This window comes from Antechinus flavipes, chromosome 2 (assembly GCF_016432865.1).
Source record: "Antechinus flavipes isolate AdamAnt ecotype Samford, QLD, Australia chromosome 2, AdamAnt_v2, whole genome shotgun sequence".
NCBI lineage: Eukaryota > Metazoa > Chordata > Mammalia > Dasyuromorphia > Dasyuridae > Antechinus > Antechinus flavipes.
Genome location: NC_067399.1, coordinates 677,747,067 through 677,770,209, shown reverse-complemented (window position 1 = coordinate 677,770,209; position 23,143 = coordinate 677,747,067). Strand labels below are relative to the sequence as shown.

General features: G+C 43.0%; 1 protein-coding gene across 2 annotated transcripts in view; it reads right to left on the bottom strand.

Annotated features, from left to right (window-relative positions):
• The window catches only part of DOCK1 (dedicator of cytokinesis 1), a 467,911-nt gene that overhangs the window by 161,256 nt on the left and 283,512 nt on the right, over positions 1–23,143 (bottom strand). For both annotated transcript variants that reach the window (XM_051982706.1, XM_051982707.1), the window contains exons 28-29: positions 13,235–13,336; positions 2,010–2,104 (exon numbers count right to left, since the gene is read on the bottom strand). In XM_051982706.1, the coding sequence (XP_051838666.1) occupies positions 2,010–2,104; positions 13,235–13,336 (197 nt within the window). The remainder of the gene's footprint in view (positions 1–2,009; positions 2,105–13,234; positions 13,337–23,143) is intronic.

Below are 23,143 nucleotides of genomic sequence, written 5' to 3'. Positions count from 1 at the left end.
AGATTACTTTCCTCTGAGGGTGACGGGGAGGGAGCCCTTTTGTAAGACTCGAAACCACCAACTAGCTCCCCAACAATGACGACAACAGTGGTGAATATTAGAGAAAACCGGTGAGATTTGGGAAATAAAAAGCTCAGACTCTCGATCTGTGTCTGACTGACATCAGCCAATTGATAACCTTTGCTCCTGGAGAGTCTCAGAGACCAACGAGCTTCTTTTCACCGAAGAGCAAGTTTCTCTCCCAAGAGTTTTCTTAATCACGAAAGTCACTGGGTCACTCAAAACAAGAGCAGCAATAACCAAGATGGTCCCGACCTTGAGAAAAGGTGCCCTATAGATGTTGTACACAGTTGTTTTATAGTCCTTGTGTCTCCTGTTAGAAGCCTTTAGGGCTCAACCTTCCAAGTGTTATTATTATCATTTTACAATAATAAAACAGAATTATATGGGTGAAAAGACTCCTGATTCCCACTCCCAACAGTCAATAATCAGGGGTAGATTTGAACCTAGTTCCCTTCAGATCCAAACTCAAGAGTGTGCTCCTATCCACCACACTGCCTCCAAAAAAACAGGTCCCAAAGTAAAATGTCAAAATCCATTCTGCTTCAACTACCATATTTTACTGTCCTAAGCTTTGGTCAGCCTGTTTTGGTGCAATTACTTGTGAATATTGTTGGCAAATATTTTATTCATTTTTGGAAGGAAGGACAGAAAGAAGGAAAGAAGGCAAGAGAGAAGGAGGAAGGGAGGAAAGGAGGAAAGAAGGGGGGAGAAACAAACAAAAACAAACATATGGCTAGGATGTTTCCTAGACTTTTACTTGATCATGCTTTAATTTGATGGTTTTTTTTGTGAGTAGAGAATAAAATACACAGAAGAGCTATTAGAATTATTAGAACGTAACCTCCTGGAGGGCAGGGACAGCTTTGTCTTCTATTTGTATACTCAGCTCTCAGAACTGTCATGTATCATGCACTTAAAGGAAGCTTTGGGGATGAAATTATTTTTGAGTCTGTTTTTTCTGCCCAAAGTAACTACCTTCAAAGCCTTAGCATGTGAGCTGTTTGTGAAGGCAACGGCAGTCTGAAAAACTTGAGCATGAAAAGGAAACCGAGGGAATGGGAATTTGAAAACACGGGATGGACGGCGCATGGTGGCTGCTGGTTTGATTAAAGAGAGAATCTTCCCCACTCTTATGTCCTCCCTTGAGAAGGGGCCACACACAGTAAAGCCTTTCTATGAAAACCAGAGCGTCCCAAAGAAAAGGCAGATCCGGCGCTGCACAACACGGGCTCAATCCGGTCCAGATCCAGGAAGGGGAGCCAGCACAAGGAGCCACTTCCTTTGTTATTTGCAGGCTTGGAAGTCAGGCTGGGAATAATGCTATTTCCCCCACTAGCAAACGCTTGCCCAAAGATTCCCTTGAAACAATAAACTGAAACAGAGTCCAAACACGAGCAGAGAAGAAGGGGCCGCGGAGATCTGCGGGCTAGATAAGCCAACAGTCTGGCCCACTGTCTTTTCACAGAAAAACAGAAGCCAAGTTTCAAACCCAAGCCCATTAAACTGAAAAAGAGAAAACGTTCCAACTGTTGAGATAAACAAGCATCAAGGTCTACTCAACACGAATCACGGATTCTTTCTGCCCCTTTGATATGAGTTATGTGAAATGCAAACACATTTCATGAGGTTAGAGGAGCTCTGGAAACAGGAATGAAGCAAAAGGAAGCAATAAACCGTAAGTCACACAACCAACGGAGATAAATCAGTCCTGCTTTTCTACGGGTTTCCCCTCCCCCCCGCCTTCTTTGCTTCCTTTTTTCCCTCTTTCCATCCTCCCTCCTGCCTCGGCAGACCACAGCTAATCCCTATGCTGGAAATTTCCAAAAAGTTCCATGGATCCGAAACCCAACTCATGCACCAGGTGAAAAGAACAACTAGCCATTGTTCCAGATTCTCCGGGAAACTGCCAGCCCCCAACACGCGGCGGGTTTTTGCTTTGTACTTACTTATTCTGCATCATATTCATTATAATCCAGTCAGAAGGATAGACGTTCTTGCCAATGAGATTTTTAAACATGATGAATGTTTCCATGAGAAAGTCCTAAAACAAAAGGGGAAAATGTTTGAAAAGAGTCATCATCATCAGAGATCTCAAGTGATACCCAATTGCTAACAAAAACTTACTTGATGAATGGCCTAGAATTTCAAAGAACTTGTCTCTTTTAGTTAAATGAAAACCTCCCAGAACACTAACATAGATGTAGTTTGTAGGAACTCCAGATTAATTAGGCCTTCCTTTTTCAAGCAATTTCTCTCACATGGACAGATCTTTTCAGACATTTCTGAAATATGTAATTGGGAAAGTGCTTTGAATCCCTGAATCTGGGAGACAGAAGGCACCACGAGCATCAGATAATACACAAAGTCTGTATCTTCTTTACAGTGTTGTTGACGGGGAGCCAGCGGCACTGCTGGAAGGGGATGGTGAGCTTGGCGCCCTAAGACACGGGCCATTCCATTGAATTTCCTCCCTCTGTAAAGGATTCATGTTTACAAAGAAGCCAACACAACTTTACAGCCCTTAGACTTCAACTACAACTGTGCAAACATAACATCAAACACTAATAACATGGTTGAGTAATGTAGAGTGAATACAAATGAATGTACAAGCTTGACTGATAATTAGACTGGAAAGGATGTAAGTGGAGAAAAGGCTCAGACACCGACATAGCAGGGATGCGATATGGCCCCACGTACAGAGGGTGAGACCCATCTCCAAGCAAAACGACCTGAAAGAATCACAGAAGCTGGTACACTATGTCACCTTGCACCCTCTCATTTACTAATGGTCAACCTGGATGTGATGTGGCTACTTTACCACCAATATCCCAGTGCCCGTGTTCCCCTCTGTCCCTTAGCCCACATTGTATGGCACGTTGTAGCCCCTCCTTATCTACATGGACTCTCCTTTCACTGGAGTCTTCCCATGTTTCCCTGAATTCTTCACGGCTGCCATATTTAAAAGTCAGCCATATTATTTTACAAGAACATACAAAGTACATATAAGCCAGGTAGTTAGTGACAGAGCACACATTCTCATTTCTCACTGCCTTCATTATAAGCATTTTGCTTTTATGCGTCTCTTGCTGTCAGTCACTCCCAGAAATGAAGTTCTGGTATGGAGATCTTGGAATCAAAGGGTAGAAAGCAATTAGTTAATTTTCCAGGATAATTCAAGATGGCTTTGACATTGAGCCTATTTATAGTTGTACCAATTGAGCATTATTGTGCTCATCGACTTAAAGAATCCCTTCCAATGTTTTAAAATATTGCCTAGTTTGGTGGTTGCTTTCAATTGTATTTCTCTATTATTGCTGATTCTGAATATTTTGCCAAGCGGTTATCAATAGTTCATTTTTCTTTTGAAAATTATTGATATGCTTTTAGTATTGGTTTACTGGGGAATGGCTAAGATTTTAGGGATTTTCAAGCTAGAGTTTTATCAATGATATATAATGTACTGCCCTCTCCTCCCCCCAGTCTCGCTCTTTTCTTCTGATTTTAGGTATATTTTTGCAATTTTCCAAATTTTTCTTGTAAAGAAGACAGAGAGATGCCAGTTATATAGAGATAAATTGATGGGTTGGATGACCCAGCTTAAAGAGTGGGTGTTGAGGCTTTCATACCAGTGAGGGAGGACGCCTCCAGGAGAGTACCCCAGAGATCTTTTGAATCAATGACTTGGGTAAAGGCACAGATTATATATTCATAAAATTTACATAAAACACAAACATTGGCGGGTAAGGGTCTTGACCAGTCTGGAGAGGAGATAAATCGAGGAAGAGGAAATACCGTTAGGAAATGGAAGAGAAGTCAATGCTGGTCCAAGGTTGAAAAAATTTCCTCCTGATGAGAACGGTCCCAATGTGGGCCTGACTGCCTCAGGAGAGGAAGGCTTGGAGCAGGCACAAATGAGCACTTGTTGGATTGTGCTCCTGGGAATTCCTGGAGTCCATAGGTGCAATGACACAGCCCCCGAAGTCCTCGAGATTCCATTTTGTTCGACTTCTGCTGATTCTGAAAATCTAATCCAATTCAAATACTTTCAGGAAAAACACCAGTATGACTTGTGGAAATATGATATAGAAGCATTATGTTAAATGTCATTGTCAAATCCTGTGCCGGATCCTCTTCTGGGTCTTTTGAGTTCATCTGTAGAAATGTTTGCTTTCTTTCAATTTTCCTGCTTCTGATCTTTGGTTTTCTATTTCTTGTGGGAGTTCTGTGTGTTTGATTTCCATGACTTCCATTGGCTTTGCCGAGCTTTATACCCCTCCATTAAAAATTTCCAGCTTCTGCTTAAAACCATAAATTCTCTTTTCAAAAGCTCATCATATAATTCGTATTTTGTACTTCATTTCTGTTCCCTTTTCCTCAATAATAATCCTAATATTTATAGAAAAATCTGGAATAATAAAAAGGTACTAGCCTACCCTTAAATCTGGGTCACTCTTTCCCATCATAGGATAAAGCGGCCAAGGCCAAGAGTGGCCATGCCACAGAAATCATCAGGAGAACACGTGGGGAGAACCATGTCTCTGGAGCAACTCACAAGTGGGGACAGCGAGCCTGAGGGCCCTTATTTGCCTTGGAGAACAGCCTGGACTACACATCACCATGTAAGCTCTTAAATTATGCTGGGGCTCCTTGAGTGAATTCGACTTTCTTTTCTCAAGATCTCCCTGCGTGTACTGGAGTGTCATAGTTAACTTCTGGAGACTTCTCTGGGCATTCTATTACCCTCTCCTATTTCTTCACCATATTGAGAGCTCTTTGTGTTGACTTATTTCTCCAGTGCCTCTGCTGGCTTGTCAAGGCCACTTTCTTTGTGAGGATTTATTTCCATTCTCCTGTTTTCTATTATTGTTCTTTTACTCGGCTTGGCGCATTTTTTGTCATTCCAAGAGGCTGAAGGGAAAGCTCGGCTTAGATCTGCCTTCTTCATCAACAATCTTGGCAAGTCTCTGGCTATTTTATTCAGAGTGGAGATAATAGGAATATTGGTGGAAAATGTCCCAGTTTTTATTTGTTTGTTGTTTCAATATTTAAAAAAAAACATGCTAAATCAAGAAAAGACACTGCAATCTCCCACAGGGTTTCTGTGCCATGGGGCACCATTCGGGAAGGTTACGAGTGCCAAACATTCACACACCATTATATCAGGGCTACACAATTACAGCATCGATAATAATAGAAAGCCAGGTGGGCCTGGGAATAAATCATTGGATGTGAGTGAAGAAGATACAAGTTCAAATTTTGCTTCTAACCCTTAAAGTTGAACTGGCTAAGTCATTGACCTTTTCCTCACCTCAGCTCAATTCTACAAATGGGCATAATAACTCCTAGGGTTGTTCTGAACAGAAAAGTCGATCATTCTCAGAATATATTTTTAGCTATCCACCATGCTTGCAATATTCTCCCTTTTCTGCTCTGACTCCTGACTTTTCTGGCTTCCTCAAGTCCCCACTAAAATCCTACTTTCTATAAGAATTTGTCTTAATTCCAGCATTCCCCTTGGCTAATTATTTCCTTTTTAATCCCATATAAAGCTGGAAATGTATATGTTTGTATATTATCTCCCTCCTTTCCTTATCAGAATGTAGCTCCTGGAGGGCAGGGACTGCTTTAGCCTCCTTCTGAATCCCCAACACTTAGCATAGAGCCTGGCTCACAATAGGTCCTTTAAAAAATGTAAATTAAATTGAACGTGCTTTGACAATCTTAAAGCAACATATAAATGCCGGCTATAGTCATGTCATCGTGCAGAAGGCCCGATGAAATCCTTTAAATTGTCTTTTTGATTAATATTGGTCTAAATCCTGCCCCCAATCCAGCCGGCATCCGAGAGAAGGTGACAAGGGCTCTGGGTATTCCTCTCTGGGACAGAGCCATGCTGAGATAGCCACACATCACCTTGGCTAACACGAATCCAACTCCGTGGAAGGGTCAAAACACCAGGCTCAATTTTCAGGAACCTGTTTTCTCCCTGGCAAATTAAAATGGAAAAGATTACACAACTTGGTCTTGAAAGAACATGATCTGGAGCAGCTAGGGTGAATTTTCTCATTTTCTTAATCTCCTAAATCATAATTAGGCAGCGGGACAGGAGAGCCCACAGCAGCACCTAGGAGAGCAGCGCCTGAGAGAGCAGCACCTAGGAGAGCGGCATCCTGGTAGGAAGAAGCTGGATCAGGCCTGTAATGAGGTTAAGTTGGAGGGATGGGCTACCGAAGTGAGAGTTCAGAGTCTTCTCCCAGCTAGCGTGTTCGTTGGAAATGTCATGTCTCGCCTTTGTTAAAGACCCCGGGAGGGATTTATTTTTATAACTAATGGCTCATTTTATTATATTTATCTTATTTTTACAGCTCAGACAGTGGAATTCTGGGAAAGCCAGGTGACAATCAGATTATTCTGTGCTACCCAGGGCCTTAATTCTTGCCTTAAATGCTAGAATCTGTCAAAAGTCACCAAGGGCACATTCTTTAATGAAGGTATTTCATCGTTTCCTTCTTTTTTTTTTTTTTTTAAAGATTAATAAAGGCAATTGCTTTTGTTTTTCCAATTAAAATTTTATTTGGAACAGAGTTCATGTTTTAACAATTAGATTGCCCTTTTTACTGAGTCCCAGGATTCACTTTTATTTTATTTACATGAAATTGACTTTCCTGGTCATTCTTCAAAGATAAATAGTCCACAAAGTGACATTAGCCCCCTGCATAAATCCCAGCTCAGGTTCTCCTCAGCACATTCAGATTCCTGGAGTTGTAATAAGTTGTACTCGTTTCTGCTTTTCTTCAGTTAATGTTTAATATCCCTTAATATAGTCGGAGAATTTCAGTGTTCTCATTAAGTTGATTCAAACATCGGGCCGTGTGCTAACTTCGGGCGACAGCTACACCAGAAATGTACAAACACTTGTCACATGAGACTTCAACATATTCCGTGAGTGTCAGATGTGTCTCCTCCAAGACGTCATCCCCCTTCCATGGTGGGGAGGGGACCGTGGCTGTGCCCAGACCGAGCGGCGGATCCCACAGTGGACAATGAGATCACTCAGTCACGAGAAGCTCATCCCCAGATCAGCTGCAGGGTGATCAACGTCGTGCTCATGTGGGATCAAGATCTCCTTGTACCGAGCTTTTGTGGTTTGTATCATTTGCAGGAGCACACTACACGCATGTGCAAACACAGATACACGTGCATCCCCTCCCACAACATGCACCCACACCCACATGAATTCATGGACACTTAACCACATCATGTGGTTGCATTTCTTTTTTTAAAGTTTGTTCACCTGTGGAACAAAAACCAGCCAGACTCAGGTGAAAGGCAGAAAGAAGAGAAAAAACGAGATGAAACCAGTGAAAAGTAAGACAACAATAAAATAAAGGCAACAAAAGGGGGCAAAATATAATAGGTTAAGATGGCAACATCTGGTCTTTCCTTTTTGTATCCACTGAGTGGGTCACTAACCTACAAAAACCTACATTTCATTTACAATATGGATTTTGGCTGGATTTGCTTGAAAAATTTTTCAGAGAACGTACTTTGTAGAAGGTTTTATTTGAATTTGTGTTAGGAAGTTGGTATTAAAAATAAAAAGATGCATCAAGAATTAAAAAATTTTAGATGAATAATTTTTTTAAAAAACTAAAGAAAAGGGGGGAGGGGAGAGCAGCTAGATAGCACAGTGGATAGAGCCCTAGCTCTGAAATCAGGAGGACCTGAGTTCAAATCTGACTTCAGATACTTCTTAGCTGTGTGACCCTGGGCAAGTCACTTAACCTTAATTGCCTCAGTTAAAAAAAAAAAAAAAAGGCCATAAACATTTTAGAACATCAAAATATTTAAAACATAGACCACAGAAGAACTCCTGATTTATAATAATAAATATAAATAATAATTGGTATTTAGTTCCTAATATGTTGAGTTCTAAAGATTTCTTTTTTAAAGCAAATCTCTGTGGTTAATGGATATGGACATATTCTAAAAATTTTTATATAGGATCAACTACTATAAAAAGAGGTTAAAAATTTCATCTGCATAATTTGATGACATTCAAGACACAAATGTCAGTTGAAAATGGAAACGAAATTGTCTCCCTTTAATTGTTATTCAGGAGTGCTCGGAGGAGAGAAACAATTCCCCTGGGAAATCAAGACCATATAAGTCCTAAATGCCAGATCCTTCGCCTTTGCCATCCATGTGCTCAAGGAAAGATTGCCATTAGCCTCCAGAAAATCAGATTAATTTTATTACCATCATTTTGTCTAATCCTTGTCATAATAGACTAGGGCTGTCCAGGCCAACAATCACTCTCCAAAAAGTCCAGGGGAATTTTGTGAGAGACTGAGGTTTTTGGTTCTGATTAAGTAACTCCCTTTTCGTGAGACAAATGAGAAAATATCTTGGGCCTTGAGGATGGAACCCAGGCTCCTCTGTTTGGTATTTAAAGCCCTTTTTTGTGCGCTTGGTCCTACCTTTCCACGACATTCTCCATGACATTCTGGTCTATTGGGACCTCCGGTTGTTTGTCCTATGAGAAGCAGCCCTTTCCCCCACATACGTGCCCCAGTATACAGGAAAGGGAGGATGAAGGTTGGTATAAAGATATTCTTAAGACTTAACAAAGCTTCTAGGTCTTCTGACCTTGAAAAAACTTCATTCTATGGGGAAGTCACAAGTGGGGAGAGGGAGATGGAGAAAGGCCCCAGAGCCAGGTCACTGCTTCTCCTGGCAAGGAAATAGGTTCAGGAACATTACACAGAAATCGGGATCAAACATGAAACGGGAAGGATGTGATGCCCCAGTGAGGTGAGATCCGTACAACTGGACAGACCAGCTGGAGCAGATGGGAAGAGGAGGCAGACTGAGTCCCCAGAGATTTGGGGGAACAACTAGAATCCAACTCACAATATATGCTCCCCCCCGCCGATTCCCTGAAGTTTCCATTTATCTGCCTCTCTTTTTCTTCCTGACTCCCCCTGACCATGAAGACAAGGACTGCAGTGGGAGGTAGAGAAGGGAACAACATTGAACTCCTTTGCTTCTATTCATATGGCAGATTTTGGTAATTGGTTTTGTTATTTGATTTTTAAAGAAATGACCTTGGTTTTATTATAGGAATCTAATAAAACATCAAGAAATATGAACATTTAAATATACAGAGAACAAATTTAAAGGGAAATCACTTAAGAGAAAATGCTTTATTTTAGCAGCTGCCAGCGTCTCTGGCTACCTGAACCTGCTATTAAGGTCCATGGCCATTGGAAGTAATCCTGCTCCCAGATTATAGCTGTGAGGTTACAGCTTGAGAGAGGGGAAAGACCGTTCCAAGGTGAGGACGTGGCAAGGGTGGGTGTGCCAGCCATGGAAGGGAGGTAGAGTCTGACGGGTTTGGAACACCAGCCCACCTTCACCTGACCACTGGGATTGCCCAGTACCCACTTTCATATCCTAGTGTTCTCTGGGGCTGAAGTGCTACCCCCTACTCCCCCCGACTCATTGCCACATCCCAGAATCCTTGTTCTTTGTCTTGCTGAGTTAAAGGCCAGGATCTTTTCCTATGGGAAGCCTTTTGTATTCTGTCTAATGAGCACTCACCCTCCCATCCCTAAAATATTTTAGGACTAGTTCACCAGCAAATACTTTGCACTCCTCACCCCAAACCCCAATGGAAGGGGCTTAGGGCAAGGACTATGCTAACACTGTCTTGGAAATCCAGGCTCTGAAAGGCAGAGTAGCCCAATGTTTAGAGCTGACCAGCCAGCCAGGATTAATGAATAATGATTGTGTTTACTAAGGGTTTACTATGCGCACAAAATGTACCAAGTGCTGGGAATACAAATAAGAAAGTGAGGTAACTTCTTCACTCAGGGAGGCTCATTCTATTGGGAGAGACGAGACCTAGGGAGTTTTCAGGGACAATTCAGAGGGAAAGGTTCCAGGCTCCTGAGGGAGCAGCAACAGGACAGAGGGGGAGGTCTCTTCTTCCCTTGCTAATGCTGGATCCTCTGACAATGTCAAGGATTTGGGGAATAAGAACTTTCTTTCCCAGGTCTTCAGTAGCCTTTACAGGAACATGGCTAAGCAGCTCCTCAAGAGCTGATTCTCAGGACCACGGCTAGGGACTGAGGCTGTGCCCAAGGCACTTGGGTTCCAGGTCTTAATTCGTCTCCAATGGGTCCAAGAGGAGAGGGGAGACAAGGATGGCTGGCCACGCTCCCCCTGGGTGAAGGCCATTAGGGCTAGCGGTTGGGGGCTGGACCTCCCAGGGCTGTCTGGGCTCTAGTTCCACTTCTGACACACACTGGCTCTATCACCCTGGTGACATTCGACCATTTTTGAGTGCTACAGGCAACAGTGTGACAGAGAGAGCTTCTCAGAGAGGGAGCGTCCTCAAGCGGATGTTCCATGGTCCCAATAAACTCACGGACCAATCCTTCTTCCCAGAAACTAGAACTGTGCTTTGCAGAGTAGCTCATTGGATTGGATCCTTTGTGCTAGGATTTTGCCAGTCTAAAACACACACACACACACACACACACACACACACACACACACACACACACACACACCACAACCTCCACAAAGAGAGACTTTCAACAAAAACCACACGGGGCTATTTTAACTGGGGGAGGGTGTGATACAAATCACACTGAATGCACCAGGATGAGGAGCATTAAGGGAAAACAATGAACCACCTCCACTCCATGTAGTTAGGAGCCTTCTGCCCCTTCTAAGACACCGAAAAGTTCATGGACAGAAGTCATGCACATGTAGCAGAGGCAGATCAGAAAGCACGAGCCGGGGAATCCAACACCAGCCTTCTATCCATGGAACCCCTTGTGTCCCTATGCTCCTGCCAGGGTTAAATACTCCAAGTCCCTCCAGAGATGCCCTACATGCAGGTTTTCTCCCAAGGAGGAAAGGTCTTAGGCAGAGGAGTCACCCTGATTGTGCAGGCGAGCTTTGTTTTTCCATATGGCAAAACTCTCTCGTTCGTTATGTCCACTGACCTAAATATGATTCAGAGATCTGTTTGAAGATTAAGCCTGAGTGATACAGAAATAAAATAAATCCTTCATTAATGGGAGGCTTTGGGGGCAGGTGGGGGGAGAGGAAGAGATAGCAAAGGACCTAAATGGAAATGAGCAGTGAGTCATCAAAGGGATTTGTTCTTTCTGATTTGGTGTAAAACAGATTGGGGGCAGACTGGTATCCCAGGGAATACTGGCTGTGCACGCCACATACGCGCACAGACATGTGCAGCACAAGCACGCAAGCCGGCACGGGGCCGCTCATCGCGCCCTGTTCTGATGGGTAACCTGTTCCATATTGCTCTTCAGATAATATTAGGTTAAAGAATAAAAAATGATCAATAAATGAAAGGAAAATTGTGTCAAAAATAAAATTTAACAGAGGCAGCTCGATAGCCTTAGGGATAAAGTCCTGGACTGAAATTTAGAAAGACCTGACATGGAAACCCGTCAGTCATATTTTGTGAGATGTTAATGATGAGGAAGAGGATGACGGTGTTTTGTATCACTCATCTTCGTTCCTCTCTAGCATCCCTGGGCAGCTCATCACAGAAGAAAAACGGAGCTTCAGTATGATGAAACGTTGCTGAGGGTGAGAATTATCAGACGATGGAGTGGGTCGCCACATTGGAGGCGAGGGGGCCCATGTTGAAGATGAGACATGCTGAAAGAAATGCCAGATGCCCAAAGGAAAGGTGTGAATGGGACTCTTGCTCGGGCCAAAGTTCACCTGGAACTAAGGTCCCTTCCACCTCTGAGACTATCATTTGATGAAAAAGATCGAGTCCATTCGTACTCCCCAACAAAGTTGCTTCTACAGCAAGGAAATCTGACTGACACGCTCCCCAAACATCCTCTCCCATTGTGACCAGGGGCCCAGATCGGGAGTCTCACTTAGCCAGGTGGAGGTCAGCACCTAATTGAAGGGAATGAGGCAACATGGTGGGTGGGTAATTTGCAAAAGGCACTTGCCATATGGTGAAGCAATTTCCAGGTCATTAGGGAAGTAGCTATAAATCCCCTTCTATTACAGCAGCCCCTAATTAAGTTGTATCATAGTTTCTAGAGAGGACGAGGAGAGAATAACAGCAAGAAATGGGGACCAGCTTCAATCTTTCTAGCTAATTAATAATCCAGGGCCATTTAAACCTGAAAATGCACTGGGGCTCCTTCCTACAATAGGAAATTCTAGCACAAACTAATTACTAGCTACTTTTGATTATCCCTTGTAGCTTGTCCCAAATTTCAACATACAGAAAACACCAATCAATGGCAAGGGTATTGATAGTTAACACCTACTCTAATTAATTGTTTGATTTGTTTGTACCAAGCCTTGTTTTACTTTCCCTGCAGCTGAAAGAGAATCACTTTGCAACTCAATCCTTTCCAGCCTTTCCTCCCAGAAGACTCAAGAAATGGGTTCTGAATAAGCAGATGCTTCGCATCCAACAGATGGACCATGTTATCCCAAAAAGAACCAGGGATCAGGAACGCCCAAGACCGGAGGCAAGATGGATGAGATGGCCAAAGTAAGCCCATGTCAGCTTCCTGGAATAAACAGGTCGGAGCGATCTTGTTCTTTTGGATGTGGCAAATTCTTAGACACAGCCACATTCAAATAGATATTTTTCTGATGTTCACAAACAGCAGCTCCTTGAGTGGTGGGGACTGTTTGCTTGTTGTCATATTGCCTTCGGACCCTTGAGCTCTGGTACAGAGTAGGAACACAACAGATCAAACAGGATTCTTTTTATTATCTTGAATCCTCCTGCCAGATGACTCTGTGGACTCTGTGAGAGTGTGATGGATGAGCAGGGACAAAGTTGGACAGCTCCCAAGTGAGATTTTCCCAGTAGACAATATCATTTTCCAGAGCCCTAACCACGGTGGGATTTCCTTTGACCTGAGATCTCAGTTACATTTTTCAATACCCTCCATCTATATTTCAGTGAACTTGGAAACTGCTTCTGGTTTTAGGTCTGCTACTCTATCCTTTCCAATTATGTGAATACATGTTCACTCCTTTCTTTTTCCCCCATTTCAAACAACAACAAGGGCCAAGGTTGTGTTTGGAGACGTTAAAGCACATACAGCATCACTCCACCAACCCATCCAGTCAGCCGGGAACTCACCACCACATCCGTCCTCATCTTGCCAAAAGTCTTGATCAGGTGAGCGTAGTGATAATCTTCCATCTGCCTTAGAATTGCCGTCATGCTCGCCACGAAGTTGCCCTGGGAAGGAAACAACCGAGAGAACAAGGTGAGACGAAATGGAAGCTAACCAACAAATCAATACCAAAAGGAAACCAGCAACAAGCTTTAGGGGGCTTGAGGAGAAGGGTCCGATTCCAATGGAGTAAGCTTATCAGCTTCCATTGCACAGAATCATTCGGCAATATGGGGGAAGAGACTTGGAGGGAAGATTATGGCTGATCAGATTGGAATTCCGCTTCTCCACTCAATTCCCATTTTTATAGAAGGAATGGCTTGTTTATAATGTACATTGGAATCCCAAGCATTCATGAACTTTTGAAAAATAACTGGTAGGGGCAGCTAGGTAGGACAGTGGATAGAGCATCAGCCCTGAAATCAGGAGGACCTGATCTGCCCTCAGACACTAGCTGTGTGACCCTGGGCAAGTCACTTAACCCCAATTGCCTCAGGGGGGAAATGTAGCTGGTGAAAATTACTAAAGAAATAAATAAATTATAATTTAAAAAAAAATTGAGAGCAGATTGCTGTGTAAAATAAAATAATGGCCAAAAGACCAATACACTGAAAATTGGTGTAGGAAGATATTTAAATTGCCAGTAACCAGTTCATAGTTCATAGTTCACAAGCATTCATTAAGCACCTACTGTGTACCAAGCATTGGATAATAATATGTACTATTTAGATAATGGATCTGCAATGCATGAGATGCTTTCAAAGACACAAATGAAGTAAAATTTATGAAGCACATATTGGATATCCAATCATCCTCTCATTCACCCCACAAATACATAAAATGCACTTAATACTAGCCGATGTGAAGGGCGGATGCAATGCTCACCTAATCTATGATAAAAGAGAATTGGTCAGCTAGCATTGAAGAGACACTCACTATGCACCAGGCCCCAAACCAATGGATCCTTTGCCTTCACACACAGTATTCTTTCATTACACTATGGAACTTAAAATTGCATCATATTTATTCCCCCCCCCCCCCCTGTCCCCACCCTTCAATCCCCACTCTGGCAGAAAACTCAGCTCCAGTCTTGAAGGGAGCAGGGACTCTGACAAATATCCCTGTCTCAATTCGTCATTTCACTGTCTCCCATCCCTTTGACTCTTTTTTCATTCAGTTGCCTCAGAACATGTCTTCTTCAAGCTCGAAAAGTCACTTTTGAATATAATGAAAAAATATATTTAAGCCAGTATACAGAAGCAAGAGTGGCTGGTACAGGAAAAAGAATCCGAGACTGGAGACCCAGAAACCTCAGAGTTTAAGATCCCATTCTGACAGCACATGAGAGCTCACCTAAGTCTTTCACTCTAAGCTTCCGACACCTTATCTAGAAAATGAAGGTGAAAATCTGCACCTATCTTTCTTCTCAGGAAGAAATTGTCTGTACAGACCATAGATGTCTGAATAATTATTTGTATTATCATGGTCATTGTCGTTGCTGTCTAAATAAGAAGAGAGTGAGAAAGTGAGAAAGAATTGAACTCATTTTTCACTTTTTTAAAAGATTCGCCATCCAGATGAGCTAGGAGACTGGGTATGTGCCAGATCTCTATTCTCAGCAGTGCGCTAAAAAATAGATGTCTTTTATTTCAAAAAAATCTACACTTATCCTCTTTAGGCCAATCTAATAACCTTCACCGGTACCTCAAAAATGAGGAATGTTTCAATTCTCCCTAAGAAAAAGACTGATAACCGGAATCTGCACTCATCAGAATGTAAAGTGGGAGAAAATGGAGATCTGTCAGCCTGAGAGGAGCAGGAAGAAAGGAAAATGAAACAAGAACAGTAGGGGAAAAAAAGGAAATGTTCTGGCCAGGAATAGGGAATGGTGAGGATGTCAATCAGACTGGGGGATTGTTCTCACCAAGAATCAATGATGGTTTTCACCAAGGAAAGTATCTGAACGTGTCCATGCTGGGAACCTGAACTGCACCTTTGGCTTTGTTCTCCTTATCTGCCCTATATTGTGGGTAGGGTTTCGCCAACATGGAGCGTGGAGATGTTTGGGGTTTCCAATGTTTGTCAACAGAGCCCAAGTCTAGTCTGAAACATTCGGAATCTAATTGTTCCCTCTTTGATTCACGTCTGAATTGCCAGTTCTTCTCTAACTCTGCTTTAATAAATAGCATATTTCAAGGCTTCAGTGACTTAATAATAGGGAATATTCTTATGTCAGGAAGATATTTAAAATCAGACACTGTTCTAGTACTTTGTCTCTACACAACATGCAACTCTGTTGCCCTATCACTCCTCACAGGAGTCATTATGAAAATGGAAAATGGCAATAATCATAATGCTGGGCCTTCACATGACCGACTCAGAAATGGAAACCATTTAAGAAAGACGATGGCAACTGAGCGCGAGACTCCAAGTAAACGTTCAGGACCGTGGCTCTCGAACGTGCCGACTACGTCTGCCCCTGAAAACGAGCCTTGGAGATTCATAAAAAGCATGGAGAGCTCCCATAAAGCTTAAGGGATCCGGACTTGAAGCCTTTATGCCTTTTATTCCTTAATATTTAGACATATGATCTCCTTGTCAGTAAATGCAAATAATCTCTTTTACGCCAATAACTGTCATAAAATACGGTCTATTTCACTTAGAAAATAACCAGAAAAGGAACCTCTGAGATCATCTAATCATATATCTTCATTTTACAGATGAGGGAAATTGAGGAAAAGGATTGTCTCCAAGAGGGGCAAAGTTTAGGACAAGATCCAGGTATCCTGACTTTCATTTCATTGTTTCCATATGCTGCATGTTTATCTGTATTTCTTTTAAAATTGAGAGCAGTAAATAGGAAATGACATATACACTCAATAGGGGTATAGAAATCTATCTTACCCTGCAGGAAAATAGGAAGGAAATGGGATATGGGAAGGAGTGCGTGGGTAATAAAAAAAGAGGTTGTATTGGGGGAGAAAGGGTTCAGCAGCAAAAACCTTTGAAGAGGGACAGGATTAAAGGAGAAATCTGATCTCAGACACATAACACTTCCTAGCTGTGTGACCCTGAGCAAGTCACTCAACCCCAATTGCCTCAGGAAAAAAAAAGTAACTGGTGAAAATTATTAAAGAAATAAATTTAAAATTAAAAAAAAAAAGAATCGAGAGCAGGTTGCTGTGTCAAATAAAATAATGGCCAACGAACACACACTGAAAATTGGTATAGGAAGATATTTAAAATTGTCAATAACCAGTTCATAGTTTATAATTCACAAGCATTCATTAAGCACCTACTGTGTGCCAGGTACTGTGTGCTAAGTATTGGATAATAAAATGTACTATTTAGATAATATTTTTAGGATTAGAAAGAAGCTTTACAAATATTAGGACAGAATGTCTATACTACCAAGTAAGTGCCCTTAGTACCCTTATTTTACAGATGAGGAAACAGATACAGATAGAGGCTGACTTGCCCAGGATCACAAATCAAGTAAGTGTCTGGTGCCAAATCTTAAATTTGAACTCGTTTCTTTCTCATACCAAAGCAAGGATTCTGTCTACTATGCCAATAGCCATCCTCTGGGGAAACAAGCTTGAAAATGTTGTTTAAAATAAAAACTTTAGGTCCTTCTAATCCTTTGTAGACACGGAGAGACCCCTCTCCCCCCTTCCCACAGATGCTACATTTTATATACGTTTTTTTCCAATGTATCAATTAGCTTTGCTAAGTTGTTTTCCTTCCATCCTTCCTTGCTTCCTTCCTTCTTTCCTTCCAAAAGGTTATTCTAAAGGGATGATATCTGGGAGACAGAAAGTGAAAGAATACAGAGGGAAATTTAGGTGAAATAGAATCAAAAGGTATCAATAAAATCTCATAAAACAGATAGAGAAAAAAAATTAAATGTTTTATTTATCTACTTGTTCATTCATTCATTTATTTTTGCTTGCTACAATTTCCCACAGACCCTTCTCCATCCCAATGCTTGCTTACCCCAATTTCTCCTGTCTCTCCCTCTCTCTCTCTTTCTCTTTTTCTCTCTGAAGCCAGGTTTGCTTAGTTCAGCTCTTTTAGAAGTTGATTCAAGGCAACTCATTAGGAAATGGGACTTTTTTTTTCCTTTCCATACATTATTCTTCTGAATAATGGTACAGGCGATAATGTATGTAACTATGGCCAAGGTGGAATCGATGGTAACCTTCCTAAAATGATACAGGCTGAGTCCAAAAAGACATTAACTGCTCCTGTCGATTGATTGAAGGTAATCCAAAATTAAAGCCCTATTCATGGACCTGGACTGGACCCAGTAGTTGGCACACTGCCGCTCTTACGTGAGAATAAATTCGGAGACTGTGGCCAAGAAAATTCCACATGGTTTTAGGTAAGAAAGTGGATTCCCGTTTGTGGTGAATTCCAGAGAAACATTTCCATTTCAAATGGGAACCCTCCCTCTGCTGCTCAAGCTCTTCTTCCTTTTTAGCAAACACTTAAATGATTACAAGTAGAATCTCATTTGACAGGGATTGAAGAGACTCCTCCCTGTACCGCCACCCCCCCCCCCGAAAAAAAAAAAAAAAAAAAAAGAATAGGTATCCAAAACTCATGAGAACACAAGTCCGGTACTCATAGCTAGGTATCCAAAACTCATGAGAACACAAGTCCGGTACTCATAGCTGGGTATCCAAAACTCATGAGAACACAAGTCCGGTACTCATAGCTAGGTATCCAAAAGTCATTAGAACTCAAGTCCAGTGCTCATATATGGAGAAGGGTCAGCTCATGGTGTTTCCTTTAACTGTTTGTAACAACTTTTGATTTTGTCTCCATGACACAAATGTCCAGGGCCTCCTACATCTGCAAACCCCAAATATGGAGTAGCCAAAGGGGAAAATTTGAGGGAAGGGAATGTTTGTGTTGTGTGAGGGGAGAAAACCAGCTGCGCCCAGATTCCTACACCTGCTGCAGCCAGATTCCAAATGAATTTAACAAATTTTTATTACCCAGACTAAGTGATTAAGCACATGCAGCCACATGCTCACTGAGGGGGAATGCTGTCAGAGTTCAAAGAAATGGGTGGAAAGAAATCAGGGGGTGCAGGAAAACTCCCTCAAACCCAACACACATCTACCAAGGAAAAGGTGCCATGACTTCCACTGGGTACATAAAAATCAAACAATACAGTTTCCCTTCTTAGAATCATGACAATCTAAAAGGGAAGAAAATTCATACAGCACAGAACTAGAATCTGAGAACTGGAAAGGACCTCAAAGGCACTATTCCCAACCAAACCCGAATGGATTACAAAACAGCTCCTGAAGTAACCTTGACAAGCCTCTGCTCACCATCTCCACCTGAAGGGAAATGGGGCTCCACCTTTGGCTCCTTGTTTTGGATTTATCTCGTCAAGGACAGCCCCTCCATTCAATTTGCCACGCAATCTCCCCTTTATTGAGCATGGCCAATTGGAACAGAAGCTCACAGAAGCAGAAGCTGGCTTTCCTTTTGCCTCCAACATGGCAAATAATAAACACTTTACAAATGTACTCTCTCCCCCCGCCCCTCCCTCCCTCCCTCCTTCCTTTTTTCCTTTTCTCTGTCCCTCTCTCTCACAAACTGGATAAGTGGTGGTCCTGCCTGGAAAAGCCCAAGACTTCCTAAGGCTGTGCCTTTCACACCTGGTTTGTTCTTTCTGCTAATCCTCAATATTTATGAAGAACTTCCAAAGGGCAAAATGTAACATGGGGAGAGGAGAAATGCAGCCAAAGTCATGGCAGAATTCAGATGTTATTGCTAAAAATGAGTCGCACCAGTTTGCATCTCTGTAGTGCATTAAGGTTTAGAAAACTTTGGCTCGCTGAGCTAACTCACAACAGGTTTGTGAGGGGGAGATGGTGATGGGGCTGGATGGAATCAACCTCCAGCTGGCTGAATTTCTTTAAGACAACAGAGAACGTAATGGGGATAAGGAGCTGGGAGGAGGAATACTTGGGATGCAAAGTGATAATAATAAACAAGCATTTCCATAGTGCCTACTATGGGCCAGACTTCAAGCACTTTTCAAATGTCATCTCATTTGATTCCCTAAGAACCCCTGAGGGAAGGGGAGCAGCTTCCATAATTATTTTCTTTTTACATTTGAGGAAACTGAGGCAAACAAGTACCCAAGAGTCAGTAGGTATCGAAGCTGGATTTAAATCGAGGCTTTCCTGAATACAGGTCTCAGACTTTATCCATGGGAGCCCTTCTCATTTAGCTGTTTAAAATCCTCAAGGCATCTATTCATCTTCAGGATGGAGCCAGCCAGTTTCTTCAGGACTACCGAGGCAGTATTCTGAGGCTTCTACACTCAAGACATCTCTTCCAGGTAACAGGCCCATTTTTGAGGAACACGGGTGGGGCGAAGGAAGAAGACTTGAGCAGCTGAATGAAGTTTGGGTCAGGAACAATAATAATGGGACTGGGCAGGAAAGACTCTCTGGAGTGTAGAGAGGGTAGGACCTATTGCTAGAAAGTCCAAGGTGGGTGCTCTCTGCAGAAGACCCATTTAACTCTCTGATCTGGGGGCTTCAATGGGCCACAAGCTCAAAAGGGTTCAACATGAACTATGAGGAGATATGTGAAAGGGCAGCCAAAAAAGAGAATTCTGTATGGGGCTGCAGTGAGAAAGGGAAAAAAAAAAAGAAACAGGAGAAGAAAGGATGATGTTGTACTGAGCTCTGGTGAGACCATGTCAGGAGATCTGTTTTCAATACTAAGTGACTTTTTGCAGATATTGCTCAGCAGAGGAGAACACAAAGAGATTCATCGGGATAGGGACAGATCGTGGGATCATGTATTGAGAAAGGACTCAGGGGAGAGAGGCAGGAAAGTTCTTCTCAAGTACCTGAAGGGCTTCAGAAAACAGTCACAAGCAAGGGGTAGAAGCTGCAGAGAGGCAGGGGAGGGCTTGATGTCCTCCTGAGAGTGAGCAAACGCTGTCCCAAAGCAGAAGGGACTCCTTGGAAAGGAGCGGGAGCCACCGGAAGTTCCGGCACGGAGCCCGCGGCCTCAAAGGTCCCTTGCAGCAAAGAGCACGACTTTGGTGGGACTCTGCCTTGGAGCGGGGTTCGCAGCGGCCCCCCGTCAGAAACATGCAGAAGCTTCAGCATTCTCTCTGGCCAGACAATGCTTGTTCTGTGTTTTCAGGAGACTCATTGAATCTCCGTGATCCATTTCCCTTCTCAGCAAAACAGTAATGACCATGGTTATGAATGTCCCCAATATTCGCCGCCAGGTTGATAAAAATCCATCCGTGGTATTAAGAAGTAACGTAAAAGGAGCTACAAAATAAATTACTCCCTTATTTTTCTCCTCTGATTCCCCAAACCCAAGAAACAATGAAATCTTGAGCTGAATGATAATAACCCAGGCAGTCCCTGGCTTCTGGTGATTCACATTCACAGAGCCGGGCCGATGGCTCCCTTTGCTCCGGCCGGCGGGCAGGACAAAATGAACCGACATCAGGCCGATTCCTAATGGGTTCTGCAAACGAGGCGGGAGGGCCCCTCTCCAGAACGCCTAGGACCGCGGGGTCATCCGCAACCACGGATGAGCTGCCTCCACACACAGGTCCTCCCATCTGCGTGGAACACATTCCCTCCTCATTCCCAGCTGTTCCGATGCTTCTGGCTCATTCTCAGCCATTGCAGGCTGAGTCCGGGCTGGAACCCCCAGAAGGGTGGGAACTTACACTCACAGAATCTGGACTTGGAAGGAAAAGGGAGATCCAAGTCAGGAACAGCCAACGGGCACTTGATAAAGGCCTCTTAGTGTGGGTCGGTGTCATGTTAAGTAATAGAGATTACCATGGAGAAATACAAACAAAAAGGTTTTTAAAAGCTTCGCAGTGGGAGAAGAAGGGAGGACACATAATTAGGGAGGGAAGGTAGAGGGGAAGTCTAGGCGATCAGAATCGGGGTCGGGAGGGGAAGGAAGGGTGGATGGTTGGGGTCCTTCCACAAAATGGAGGTTCCAGGAGGAACTCACCAAGGAGAAAAGGAGGCAGAAAGGCCAGAAGCATGGAGGAAAGCAGAAGACATGGAGGGAGTGGGGATGTCCAGAGACATTTAAAAAAAAAAAAAAGCAAAACTCCCATTTTTCAGAGGAGAAAAATGAGGGCCTCAGCCCTGGCACTAAGTAACAGGTGTGCCATCAATACTAGATTCGCCGATTCCAAACCCAGTTTCTGATTAGTGCTATGGTGATTCTTTTTTTCAATAATTAAATCTAGTTATCATTAAGTCTTATAATTACTCCTCCCCCCTCTCCATGGAATGAGCTTGAGGACAGCGGCTGCACTGCATTGGGCCTTGTAGCCCCAATGCAAGGGACACAGTAGGCACTCAATCAATGCTCATAGAGGGGACTGGATGGCTGACCCAGGGCAGCAGAGTCACCAAAGCACAGCCCCCCCGGTGAGGATGAGGAAGGGAAGGCTCCCCCCACACAGTGGCCACTTACGGTGAGCAATGTCACACTCAAGGACAGACGGGACTGGGCCAAGTGGAGCACAAGCAGGGTGGGGAGTGAGGAGACAGGGAGGCGGGAAGTGAGGGGAATAAGAGAAGGATTCCAGGGAGAAATCCCCCTGTCTCTGCCACAAGGAAGGAGACCCGGTCGGCACAGACAAGACTAGAGAGCCTTCCTGGGTGCGAGGGAACTGAAGCTGGTGAGTGGGGATGGGGAGATGCAATCAGCCGTGTCTGCTGGGCTTGTGGAATGAGGCAATCTATCAAGAAATTCATTAATCAGTAGAAGGCCGGTCTCCAATACTTTCTGAATCCATATTTAATCTTTAAAAGGAACTAGGACGCGCCATCTGCAATTTACTATAGTTACTGACCCTCTTCCCCTCTTATCCCACCAATACACACTTGTGTGCACCCAAGCACAGATGTACACACCCATGCACACAGACACACACACCTTACACAAGCACAGGTGCACACGTACACATACACAAACCGCACATATGGATCAGATCCATAACAAAGTGGAGACTTGGTGAAACACCTTCCTCTCCCAAGCATCTCTCAAGAATTTATTAAGCACCTACTGGTTGCCAAGCACTAAACTTGGCACTGGAGCTACTATAGATAAAAAGAAAAGAGACTCTTCTGGTAAGGACCTTCCCTTCCAGCAAACAAAAAATAAACAAACAAACAAGCAAACAAGCAAACAAATAAACAAGTAGGTAAGTAATTAAGTAAGTGAATGGATGAATGAATGAATGGATAGATAAGGACAAAATACAAATATATGTTGGATAAATACAAGAAATGAAGAAAGTCTTGTAAGTATATGCTTCTACTGGGTCTGTTTCTCAAAGAAATCATGAAAGAGAGAAAAGGATCCCCAGCTTTGTGGCAGCCCTTTTTGTAGCGGCGAGCAATTGGAAACTGAGTGGACGCCCATCAGCTGGAGAATGGCTGAATACGTTATGGTACGAGAATGTAATGGAATTATTGTTCTATTAGAAATGATCAGCAGGAGGATTTCAGAAAAGCCTGGACAGGTCTACGTGAACTGATCCTGAGTGAAGTGAGCGCAACCAGAACACTGTACACAGAAACAACAAGATGACGTGATGTTCAACTATGATAAGCGTAACTTCCTAGCAGTGTCAGGATCCAAGACAATTCCAACAGACTTGGGATAAAATAATGCCATTTGTATCTAAAGAGAGGCTCTGGAGACTAAATACAGATTGAAATATACTATTTTTGTCTTTTTCATTTGTTTGCTTTTTCTTTCTCATGATTTTTCCCTTTTGTTCTAATTTTCCTTTCACTACACAACGAATATTAAAACATATTTTAAATGATTGTACA